General features: G+C 37.7%; 1 protein-coding gene across 13 annotated transcripts in view; it reads right to left on the bottom strand.

Annotated features, from left to right (window-relative positions):
• Window positions 1–12,649, bottom strand: part of GPATCH8 (G-patch domain containing 8) — a 119,567-nt gene that overhangs the window by 86,156 nt on the left and 20,762 nt on the right. For 8 of the 13 annotated variants that reach the window (XM_025986912.2, XM_025986911.2, XM_072747022.1 and 5 more), the window contains exon 2: window positions 2,457–2,531. In XM_025986912.2, the coding sequence (XP_025842697.1) occupies window positions 2,457–2,531 (75 nt within the window). Of the gene's footprint in view, window positions 1–1,420; window positions 1,456–2,456; window positions 2,532–12,649 lie in introns of all 13 variants that reach the window. The other 5 variants (XM_072747025.1, XM_072747026.1, XM_025986915.2 and 2 more) reach the window with 1 other exon arrangement.

The following is a 12,649-nucleotide window of genomic DNA, read 5'->3' as shown; positions in this document are numbered from 1 at the left end:
CTAGACCTTTAGCTCCTGCAATGATCTGTAGACTCCCAAAGCTGCATATTTCCAGCCACTTTTGAGTTGCATGCTGTAGCAAAACAGTCAGCACCTCTCAATAGATATTGCTGCAGAGAAAGATTTTAATTCAGCAGAGACTTTCTATGTGTGAGAAGTAATGCCATTTCCCCCTAAGAACAAGAGAGTTCAATATAGTCAGCCATATAACTAAGACACGCTTATTTGGTGGGCATTCCTTAGATGATAGGACACTTCCTTTTTGGGGGGAGGTGGAAGGGAAAGGGGAATTGATACCGCAATACCAACTTTCATGCCAATTGTTTTAGCACAAGTTTCTTTAAAATCCTTTAAAAACTTTCAATTTGTCCATAAGTGATTTGGTAAGAGAAATAAAATCCCTCCTGTGTTGTGTCCCCATTTCCATCTAACACAATGTAGGCTATGAAGCTCCTCCTACTACCTAAACTACCATAATTAATAATATTTACTTATGTGTTTCAGGAATAAACTTTCATTACAAGTATAGTTTATTAATATACATCTCTGAACATACACTTATGTATAAAAATAATTAAACATTCAGTCTAAGGACTATACCATTCATTATTCTAAGTGCAGAAGATAATACTATTTAATAAACAGAGCACTTATCAATTCCACCCCTACTCTTTGAGATTACTCAACAATGACTATTCAGTCAGATTGTCTTCTGATAGCATTCTTCCTATGACATGTGCTAGAAAAAATCCTGGACAGTGTGAGAGGAAATACAGCATTAGTCTCACACACCAAAGGAAGGAACTTTCCAAAAACTTTAAAACGTAGCCCTAAAATGCTTTTAAAATGTTAAATATTAGAGTTAAAAAAATCTTTATTGAGTAGAGTAATAAACTGCAAATTTAGTCTAATTAGCGTATGTAAGACTATTAACCATGTACCTTGTAGAAATGGTACTTAGGTCTTGCTTTTGACACCTATCTGTTCTTAAACTATAACCCAAAGAAACATTTAAATAAAACAGAAAAGTTAAACTATTTTTCAAATACAAAATACTAATCCAGCTAGCTTACAGATTTCATTGTAAAATTCTGCCTTGTGATAATTCCCAAGATAATACAGAACAAGGCACAAACTTCAGTGATTTTTAACTTAGCAATGCGGGCTTGGCATTTTATCCTCAAATCAAAACAATACTGGGCTTTCAGCACAATATCAGATGTGAATTCTCCCTCTGCAGCATTATCACATGCGTCATCAATTACTGCCATGCCTAAGTCTAGCATCATGCCAGCACATTAAGACAGAAAGTACTATATGCAGTGTTCACTGGACCAGAAGAACAGAAATAAGAAGGGGAGGTGGGGAGAAAGAAACCCTAGAGAAGAAATTAAAAAAAGGCAGACCGTGCAATACAAACCAGATCATGGCTGCTTAGCTAATATGGGCCAACTGCTGTGGAAGAAAAATGTCGAACACCCCAAGTTGTGTAAATTTCCGTAAACATCTAAACACACACACAAACACACACACAACACCAACCTAATTAGGAACATAAATATATGTTGATCCTTTACTATGTTACAGTTTTGAATAAAAGCTAAATTAAAATATCTGTGCTCTCTAAACTGCCTTATTTTCCTGAGGAAGGAAGAGAAGCTAGTGTTTCTTAAAAGGAGAGGGGAAATGTCTTGATTGCTAAAAAGATTAAGATGTCCTCTTCGATCATATTCACTCAAGTTTACTAATAACTCACTGAAACCGTTATTAAAATATGTACACTTAAGCACAAATGTTAAAATACTGACGATACTAACAAGTTTAGACATTTTAACGGTGAACTGTGTAATTTACAAAAAAAGGGCTTTTCAAAATGAAAATAATGTTCAAAAATTAAGATTTTAAAAAAAAATTAACAATCAGGAAAATAAATCTTGTCGTATTGTTTTATATCATTATCCAAACTAAGCCATGTGAAGAGACAAAGATTCAGCTTTTCACAAAAACCAGACATCTGCTTAAGCTACCAAATTTGTCATGTTTCACAAATGTCTGGCAAATATATTAGTCCTTAACTATTCCTGATAGAACATTTCACATGTGATTGTGTTGCCCAGGAAAGTGAAACTTTTAAAGGATCAAAATACATTTTACTCCTTTATTCAATTTACAAAAACACTAAACTTTAACTTGCTATCTTCAACAGAATATTAGTATGGGCCAAAATGATATTTTTCTGTCAAATTCTAAATTGTTTCTAGATTTTTCAGACTGAGTTCCCAAAATATTAAATATTCGATTACATCCCAAATTCTATTTGATTACTGTAGGGCATGCAAGAAAACAGCTCTAAACTATACTATAAATTATTAATAAGTTTAAATTCATTCACATCAAGTGTCACACGAACACTGCCTAACTAACTATGACCCAAAATTAAGCACTGATCATCTTACCGATTCTATAGGCTTGTCAAGTGATGCTTGTTCAATTTCCAAATGTCCTTCTTCATACTGATCAAAGTGATTACCCTGAAAAAACAAGACTACAGTTATTTTTCAAAAGTAATATATGCCAAAATTATTAATAATCTAATCAAGCTAAGGGTTATTTTTAACTTTTCATTTTCAGTAGACAATCCAAACTGTGCCACAAAATCAGACTTTTCTAAATCTATAAAAATAATTTATTAGGAGTCTAGGCTTAGTAATACGAACATCTTCCTGTGTCTAACATTGAAACTGCTAACTAAAATACTATCAAGCATTTAGGATTATCAACTTCTTCTCAGACTGACTATATTATGAAAACTGCAAATCTTCAAAACAAAGAGCCATGTTCAACTTTTCATGAACAATCTTGTACTAAAGAAATAATAGAATGAAAATTAAACCTATAATACTGTTCAATGTGATAACATTGTTTTTAACTAAAACTGCTAAAACATTCAACTTTAAGTGCTAACTCCCAAGTTTCAAGGAATCCAAAAACACAATCTCTTAACACATTATTCCAAATACAGCTATTCCTCAAATGATCTGCCAAGAGAGATAAACATGTCTGGATAATGCCATATTTGACCATAATCAAGCAAGCAGTCACTGCAATGAGAATAAGTCAAAACAGTTCAACTGAGGATAGGTGGGGACAACTCAGATATTCTAATCATGGTTTTCTCTGATCTCCCTTCTCCAATAGAAAGAAAGAGCTCATAATTTGGCTTTAAATCAGAATACCACTTTTCTGGTTCCCTTTTTGTTACAAAAGAAGAGGTCGTGATGGTTTGTGAGTCTTGACCTAAATCAAAGGACTAAAGACTTCAACCTAATCTACATTAATTCAGTGTGTGGAGTGGTATGACAACTTGAATGTTAACCTAACAAAAGGTTACTTTACTTTATTCAAGGTAAAATCTTAATTGAATAAATAAAATTCAAATATAGAGACCTAGAACATAATTTGCCACAGTGTATCATTAAATACTAGGTTACTTATTTCCTAAAGTCCTTAGGAACAAAACTAAATCTTGTTTATCTCTTAAAACCCTAAAACTTAATACAGTGGCTAAACATTAAAGAACAATTAAGTGCTAAAACTGTGTAGTATTGGGCAGCCCGGGTGGTTTAGGGCCGCCTTCAGCCCAGAGTGTGATCCTGGAGACCCAGTCAGGTTCCCTGTATGGAGCCTGCTTCTCCCTCTGCCTGTGTCTCTGCCTCTCTCTGTGTCTCTCATGAATGAAAAAATAAAATCTTAAAAAAAAAAAACAAAAAAAAAACCAAAACTGTAGCACTGATAAAATTCTGGAATTAGACACTGATGGTGGTAATGGTCATACAACATTGTTAATGTACTTAATGCCACAGAATTTTATACTTTAAAATAGTTAAAATGGTAACTTTTATATTGTATTTTACCACAGTAAAAATAAAAATAAAATCGCGCAGTAGGGTCTATTCAAAAAAAGGAGTAACAGGAATGGGTTTTCCAAAGAAAAATAGAAAATCCTAAAATTGCAGAGCAGGCATTCCAAAAATGAAGAAAAGCAATCAACAAATACTAAAAAAGGAAAAAAATAGCTGTAAATCCTGAAAGTCTGTCTTAATCTCCAATATTTTGTCCAACAAGCTCTTTAAAATTAACTTTGCCTCTTACTTTAACTTCTAAAGCAACATTTAAAAGTTTAGAAACAGGGATCCCTGGGTGGCGCAACAGTTTGGCGCCTGCCTTTGGCCCAGGGCGCGATCCTGGAGACCCGGGATCGAATCCCACGTCGGGCTCCCGGTGCATGGAGCCTGCTTCTCCCTCTGCCTGTCTCTCTCTCTCTCTCTCTCTCTCTCTCTCTCTCTGTGACTATCATAAATAAATAAAAATTAAAAAATAAAAAAAAAAATAAAAATGTTAAAAAAATAAAATAAATAAAAAAAAATAAAAGTTTAGAAACAATTACTTACAAGGTGTTAACTGCAAAGCACTTGAAAATTCCCAAATAAACATCCAAATACTTAGATTAACTCAAAAACCTCACATTATAGAACACCACCATTGTCCCACTTAATTCTTTATTTTTTTTAATTTTTTTTTAATTTTATTTATTTATGATAGTCATACAGAGAGAAAGAGAGAGAGGCAGAGACACAGGCAGAGGGAGAAGCAGGCTCCATGCACCGGGAGCCCGATGTGGGATTCGATCCCGGGTCTCCAGGATCACGCCCTGGGCCAAAGGCAGGCGCCAAACCACCCAGGGATCCCCCACTTAATTCTTTAAACCAACAATTACTGGATACTTTTTTTTTCCCCCCTCCTCTCCTCCTCCCTCCGCCCCCTCCTCCTGGATACTATTTTGAAAGTAAATCTTTAGAGTAACTTAGGACATATTTTAAATCAAAAGAGAACTGCCCCCAAATTTATCACTATCTTTATCACTATCAAAGATGATATAATAAAAACATGAACATAAGGAGATATTATGAGAGAACTACCAAATAATTCTACAAAAAAGAACATGGACATTTAGGAAAAGCCATTCTAGTTCATCCTTACTGCATGAGAAATCACTCAAATTTTTCCAAATAGATAATGAACCATTAGCAAAATCCTTTTATCTGTAGATTTGAAGTCATTTTAAAGATTCTATTTTTAGGGCAGCCCTGGTGGCGCAGCGGTTTAGCGCCGCCTGCAGCCCGGGGTTTGATCCTGGGGACCCTGGATCGAGTCCCAAGTCAGGCTCCCTGCATGGAGCCTGCTTCTCCCTCTGCCTGTGCCTCTGCCTCTCTCTCTCTCTCCCTGTGTGACTATCATAAATAAATTTAAAAAAAAAAGTTTCTAGAAGAAAATATATAGGAGAAAATCTCTGTGACCTTGGGCTAGACAAAGGTTTCTTTTCTTTTCTTTCTTTCTTTTTTTTTTTTTTTTTTTAAAGATTTTATTTATTGGGAATCCCTGGGTGGCTCAGTGGTTTAGTGCCTGCCTTTGGCCCACAGCATGATCCTGGAGTCCCGGGATCGAGTCCCACATCAGGCTCCCTGCATGGAGCCTGCTTCTCCCTCTGCCTGTGTCTCTGCCTCTTTCTCCTCTGTGTCTTTCATGAATAAATAAAATCTTAAAAAAAAAAAAAGATTTATTTATTCACAAGAGACACAGAGATAGAGGCAGAGGGTGAGAAGCAGGCTCCACGCAGGAAGTCCGACACAGGACTCGATTCTAGGTCTCCAGGATCACATCCCGGACTGAAGGCGACATTAAACCACTGAGCCACCCGAGGTTCCCTAGACAAAGGTTTCCTTTTTTTTTTTTTTTTTTTTTAAGATTTTATTTATTTATTCATGAGAGACAGAGTCAGGGAGAGAGGCAGAGACACAGGCAGAGGGAGAAGCAGGCTCCACACAGGGAGCCCGACATGGGACCGATCCCGAGTCTCCAGGATCACGCCCTGGGCTGAAGGCGGCGCTAAACCACTGAGCGAGCCACTCGGGCTGCCCTAGACAAAGGCTTCTTTCTTAAGCTACACTGCCAAAGCACAATCTGTAAAAGAAAAAAACTGAAAAAAAAAATGCACTGGGAGAAAGTAATTACAATTCTCATACCTGATAAAGGACCTGTATATCCAAAACACACAAAGAACTTTCAAAACACAGTAATAAGAAAACCCAATTTTCAAAGTGGGCAAAAGATTTAAACATACTTCAACAAAGATGATATACAGATGGCAAATAAACACTCAACATCAAAAAAAAAAAAAAAAACACTCAACATCATTCATTAATCATTAGAGAAATACAAACTAAAGCCACAAGGTGATACCACTACACATCTACTAAAATGGCTTAAAAAACAACAACAACAACAAAAAAAACTAGGGATCCCTGGGTGGCGCAACGGTTTAGCGCCTGCCTTTGGCCCAGGGCGCGATCCTCGAGACCCAGGATGGAATCCCACGTCGGGCTCCCGGTGCATGGAGCCTGCTTCTCCCTCTGCCTATGTCTCTGCCTCTCTCTCTCTCTCTGTGACTATCATAAATAAATAAAAATTTTTTAAAAAATTAAAAAAAAACTAACAATATTAAGTGCTGCTGAAATTGTATGGTAACCCTCACAGATTGTTGGTGGGAATGTAAAATGGTACAGCCACTTTGGAAAGTTTGGCAGTTTCTTATAAAATTAAACACACACTGGGGTGCCTAGGTAGCTCAGTCGGTTAAGCAACTGACTCTTAGTTTCAGCTCAGGTCAGGATCTCAGGCTCATGGGATAGAGCCCCGCGTGTATGCTCCACACTCAACTGTCCCTCTCCTTCTGCTCCTCCCCCTGCTCACACTATCTCTGCATGTGCGCTCCATGCTCAACTTGTCCCTCTCCCTCTGTTCCTCCTCCAGCTCACACTATCTCTAAAATGAATAAATCTTAAAAAAAAAAAAAGTGTTACCATGTTGTTTATTAAACATGCATAGACAGCTCTAGAATACATAAGCAGCTGATACTAGAGACTAACTCTGAGAGAACAGAGTGCCTAAGAGACAAGAGACTGAGAGGGAGGTCCTGTTTTTAATTGTATGTTTTTTCCTTTTGAATTTTATACTTAATACCCTAAGACTCAAATACTCTAATAGAAATCACAACCATTCTGTTTATCTTTGAATGCTTAATCAACTCCATTCAAAATTTCTGATAAATTATTTTAAAATTTATTTTCAAGTGATATTGATTCAAAAACATAATTTTCATTTTAAATGTTTATAAAAACAAAATGAAATCATGATTTGTTTGGGTATTTGAAATTTTTTTTAAAAGCATATACTTTGCATATAAAGGCCACAAGTTCTTTTTTGCCAGTCTTCTCAATAATTGACACCAGAGTTGCTCTTTTGCTGCTAAGTTTGACTATTAAAAAAAAAAGGCATCTACCAATCATTCACAATGTAATCCCAACTTTTTTTTTTTAATTATTTGAGAGAGAGAGAGAGAGAGAGCACAAGCTGGGAGTGGGGAGCAGTGGCAGAGGAAGAAGCAGACACTCCACTGAGAGTCTGAGATCATGACCTGAACCAAAGGCAGATGCTTTGGTTCACCAACTGAGCCACTCAGGTGCCCCATAATCCCAACTTTAATAAATTTCTTTTTTTTAAAAGGGATTTTTTTTTAATTTTTATTTATTTATGATAGTCACAGAGAGAGAGAGAGAGGCAGAGACACAGGCAGAGAGAGAAGCAGGCTCCATGCACCGGGAGCCCGACGTGGGATTCGATCCCGGGTCTCCAGGATAGCGCCCTGGGCCAAAGGCAGGCGCCAAACCGCTGCGCCACCCAGGGATCCCCCCAAACTTTAATAAATTTCAATTAAAAAATTGAATCAGTTTAGATAGAAAAAATTAATAGTGAAAGACACCAAACTATCTGAACTCAACTTAGAAGTTAGAAGCAAATGATCTCTTCAATGAAACCAACAAATTTATACATTAAAAAATAAAAATACAGGATGCCTGGGTGGCTCAGCAGCTGAGCACCAGCCTTCGGCCCAGGACGTGATCCTGGGGTCCTGGGATCGAGTCCCGCATGGGGCTCCCTGCATGGAACCTGCTTATCCCTCTGCTTATGTCTCTGCCTTTCTGTGTGTCTCTCATTAATAAATAAATAATATCTTGGGCAGCCCCAGTGGTGCAGCGGTTTAGCGCCGCCTGCAGCCTGGGGTGTGATCCTGGAGACCCGGGATCAAGTCCCACATCGGGCTCCCTGCATGGAGCCTGCTTCTCCCTCTGCCTGTGTCTCTGCCTCTCTGCCTGCCTCTCTCTCTCTCTCTCTCTCTCTCTGCCTCTGAATAAATTTTTAAAAAATAAATAATAAATAAAATCTTTAAAAAATAATAAATAAAAATAAAATAAAAATACCTTTCTGGTATTTTTGACTAATTCATACTCTAAATTTGTGTTAAGGAAAGAAAGCTCAGAGGGGAACACAATTTTAACAGTTTACTCCTGTGGTCTTGCTAAAGCAGTACTTTTATTTGTTCCGGCTATCTTTTGAGTACCTATTAATAAGTCTTAGGAACTGTGGACTTCACAAGAACGATAGCAAGAATCCTCTCAATAACCCGGCATGAACTGGGTGCTATTCTGTATGATGGCAAATTGAACACCAATAAAAAATAAATTTATTATTTAAAAAAATAAAAATAAATATTTGCTTTTTAGAAAAAAAAAATAACCCAGCATGATATGTAGCATTATTTCCTTTTTCATATGTATAATTCAGAGGGTATAAGAAATTTGCTCAGTTACTTAAATAGCAAGTAAAGAAGCCCAAATTCTAAGCCCCAGTCTTAAAGTCTGTGCTTTCTGGTATGCTACCTTTGTGATTTTTTTTTTCCCCAGGAGGAAGAGTTAGGAGGAGGAACACTGGAAGACAGCACATTTTCCATAGCTATTACAAATTTTAAATGCAGATTATATTCACTTCTCTAATATATTTTTAAAAAAAATTAGAGGGTTGCCTTGGTGGCAGAGTCGGTTAATCATCCAACTCCTGGTTTCCACTAGCAATCTCAGGATTGTGGAATCAGGCCCTGCGTAGTTTGCTTAAGACTCTCTCTTCCTCTCCCTCTGCCCCTCCCCCCCCAGCAAGGGGTGTGGTGGTGCTCTCTCTCATGCATGTGTGCTCTCTCTCAAAGAAATTAGAAAGAAAGAAAGAAAGAAAGAAAGAAAGAAAGAAAGAAAGAAAGAAAGAAAGGAAGAAAGAGAGAAAGAAAAAAGAAACATCGAATAGGGGGAAGAGTTCAATACTATTTTATTAATGCAATGATTAAGGAGTTACAATAAAAGTTTTATTTTATTTTTTTAAATTTTAGAACTATACATAAACAGGTTAAGTTATACAGAAGGGGTAAAAAAATCAAAAAGGTGGTTCATTGGGCAGCCTGGGTGGGTCAGCAATTGAGTGCCCCTTTCAGCCCAGGGCGTGATCCTGGAGACTGGGGATCAAGTCCCACCTCTGGCTCCCTGCATGGAGCCTGCTTCTCCCTCTGCCTGTGCCTCTGCCTCTCTCTGTGTCTCTCATAAATAAATAAATAAAATCTTAAAAAAAAAAAGGTAGTTCACTAATTACAACTGTGTAAATTTATGTGGACAAAAAGTGAGTGGTATTCTGAAAATGTGACAGCAGATAAATATACCTCAAGAAACACACCTAACAAACACCTAAAGTTTAATTTATTAAACTTTAATAAATGTATATACAATTTTACAATTGTATTTTAATGTAAATACAATTTTAGGGGCACCTAGGTGGCTCACTCAGTTAAGTGTTTGCCTTAGACTCTAGCGTTGGTTGGGCTCCCTGCTCAGCAGGGAGTGTGCTTGCTTCTCCCTCTAACTCTGCACCCCCCGTCCCCACTCATGCTCTCCATCTCTTTCAAATATATAAATAAAATATTTTAAAAATATATTTTAGGGGAACGCCTGGGTGGCTCAGCAGTTTAGCGCCTGCCTTGGGCCCAGGGCATGATCCTAGGGTTCTAGGATCAGGTCCCGCATTGGGCTCCCTGCATGGAGCCTGTTTCTCCCTCTGCCTGTGTCTCTACCACTTATCTCTCATGAATAAATTAAAAATCTTTAAAAAAAATTTTTTAGGGATACCTGAATGGCTCAGCGGTTGATCATTACCTTCGGCTCAAGACGTGATCCCAGATCCGGGGATCAAGCCCCACACTGGGCTCCCTGCAAGGAGCCTGCTTCTCCCTCTGCCTGTGTCTCTGCCTCTCTCTGTGTGCCTCATGAATAAGTAAATAAAATCTTAAAAAAAAAGAAATTTAGTGATAGAAGTTGATTTTAAACAGTCTGAAAAGAAATATTCCACAACTAGCCATAACTATATTAGTGAACTGAGATTATTTAACATGAGCATCTGCTTGATTTGCCATAATAAGCCAATGAATTAGTTGCAACATCAGAAAAATATAAAAACTGCTCATATATTTTGCTGTTTCAGAACTTATCCTTTTAAATATTAGGAGTATAATACCAAGTCACAAAAAGAAGCACCAACAAAAATGTACTTTTCATAAAAGAAAAATTATCATTACAGCTTTCATCTTAGAAATTTAATCAAACTGGTTATCACCAATTCTAAGTCCTGTATTTATTCCTTATTTACTGTATGTCTTCAAACAAATCAAGTTATATTTTGCATCTACTGTGTACTCATTTACAAAATGAAGATCTTTATTTTTTTTAATTTAATTTAATTTAATTTATTCATGAGAGACACAGAGAGAGAGAGAGGCAGAGACCCAGGCAGAGGGAGAAGCAGGCTCCATGCAGGAAGCCTGATGTTGGACCCGGGTCTCCAGGATCACAGCCCAGGCTGCAGGCGGCGCTAAACCGCTGCACCACCGGGCCTGCCCAAAATGAAGATCTTTAACTGGACAATCTTTTTTGTCATTTCTTGATCTAAAATTTCATAAATTGGAATGCCTGGGTGGTTCAGTGGCTGAGCATCTGCCTTCAACTCAGGGTGTGGTCTCGGAGTCCCGGGATCAAATCCCATTATCAGGCTCCCTGCATGGAGTTTGCTTCTCCCTCTGGCTATGTCTCTGCCTGTCTCCCATGAATGAATAAATAAAATCTTAAAAATAAATATAAAATTTCATAAATTTGCAAATTTAAACTTAAAGTTAGCCTCTAGAAAATGGTTAAGTCGTTTAAAATTTGTTAACACAAAAACACATATGTCATCGATTCCTACAAAAGAAAAACGTTAGCCACAATGGCAATAATCCTTGGTGGTGAAATATAAAACATTTTCACCTACCGTCAAAACAAATGTAGTCTTATTCCATGACATTTAAACCAAGTAAAAGCAAACAAATGCTCTTGGTTTAATGATGACTTTTTAGATTCAACACCAAAAGCATGAGTCCTGAAAGAAGTTAAGTTGGACTTTGTTAAAATTTAAACTTTTTTTTTTTTTAAAGATTTTAAACAGTAAAACAAAACAAAACAGGTTGCCAGGGACTTTGGGGAATAAGAATGGATGAGTAGGTAGAGTGCAAGAGATTTTTAGAGCAGTGAAACTATTCTGTATGATACTATAATGGTGGATACATGTCATTATACTACATTTGTCAAAACCTACAGAACTACACCAACAGTAACAGACATACCACTCTGGTATGAGATATTGATGAGGGGAGGCTATGTGTGTGAAGGGGGAAATGGATATATGGCACTCTCTGTACTTTCACCTCCACTTTGCTGCAAATCTAAAATTGTTCTAAAAAAAAAAACAAAGTCTAGGGACACCTGGGTGGCTCAGCAGTTGAGCTTGAGCGTCTGCCTTTGGCTCAGAGCCTTTTGGCCTAGGCCGAGATCCGAGGGTTCCGAGGGTTCCGGGATCCAGTCCCACATCAGGCTCCCTGCAGGGAGCCTGCTTCTCCCTCTGCCTCTCCCTCTGTGTCTCTCATGAGTAAATAAAATCTTAAAAGAAAAAAGAAATAAAATGAAGTAGGGCTTTCTTTCACTTTCTACCATTAGGCTGCATTTTAAAAATATTCACTTTTATTTTTTTTTTAAAGATTTTACTTATTTATTCATAGAGACACAGAGAGAGAGAAGGAGAGAGACAGGCAGAGGGAGAAGCAGGCTCCATGCAGGGAGCCCGATGTGGGACGTGATCCTGGGTCTCCAGGATCACACCCCGGGCTGCAGGCGGGGCCAAACCGCTGCGCCACTGGGGCTGCCCAATATTCACTTTTAATATTACATCTGTACTGTTTTTAATAATGTATTTTAATAAAGTTGGGGCACAGTGTTTTAAAAATTAGACACAATGTTAGTTTTTAATTTTTTAAAGATTTTTAAATTTACTTATTTGAGAGAGTGAGAAAGCACAAGCAAGGGGAATGGCAGAGAGAGACAGAGTGGCAGGGGGAGTGCTCAGCAGGGAGCCACCCTGGGATCATGACCTGAGCAGAACTCAACTGACTAAGCCACCTAGGCGCCCAAGACAATGTTAATGTTTTTTGTTTTTTTTTTTTAAGATTTATTTATTTATGATAGAGAAAGAGAGAGAGAGAGAGAGAGAGAGAGGCAGAGACACAGGAGGAAGAAGAAGCAGGCTCCATGCCGGGAGCCCGACGCGGGACTCGATCCCGGGACTCCAGGAT

The sequence above is a fragment of the Vulpes vulpes genome, chromosome 2 (genome assembly GCF_048418805.1).
Source record: "Vulpes vulpes isolate BD-2025 chromosome 2, VulVul3, whole genome shotgun sequence".
Taxonomy (NCBI): domain Eukaryota; kingdom Metazoa; phylum Chordata; class Mammalia; order Carnivora; family Canidae; genus Vulpes; species Vulpes vulpes.
This window is presented reverse-complemented; position numbering and strand designations above follow the sequence as displayed.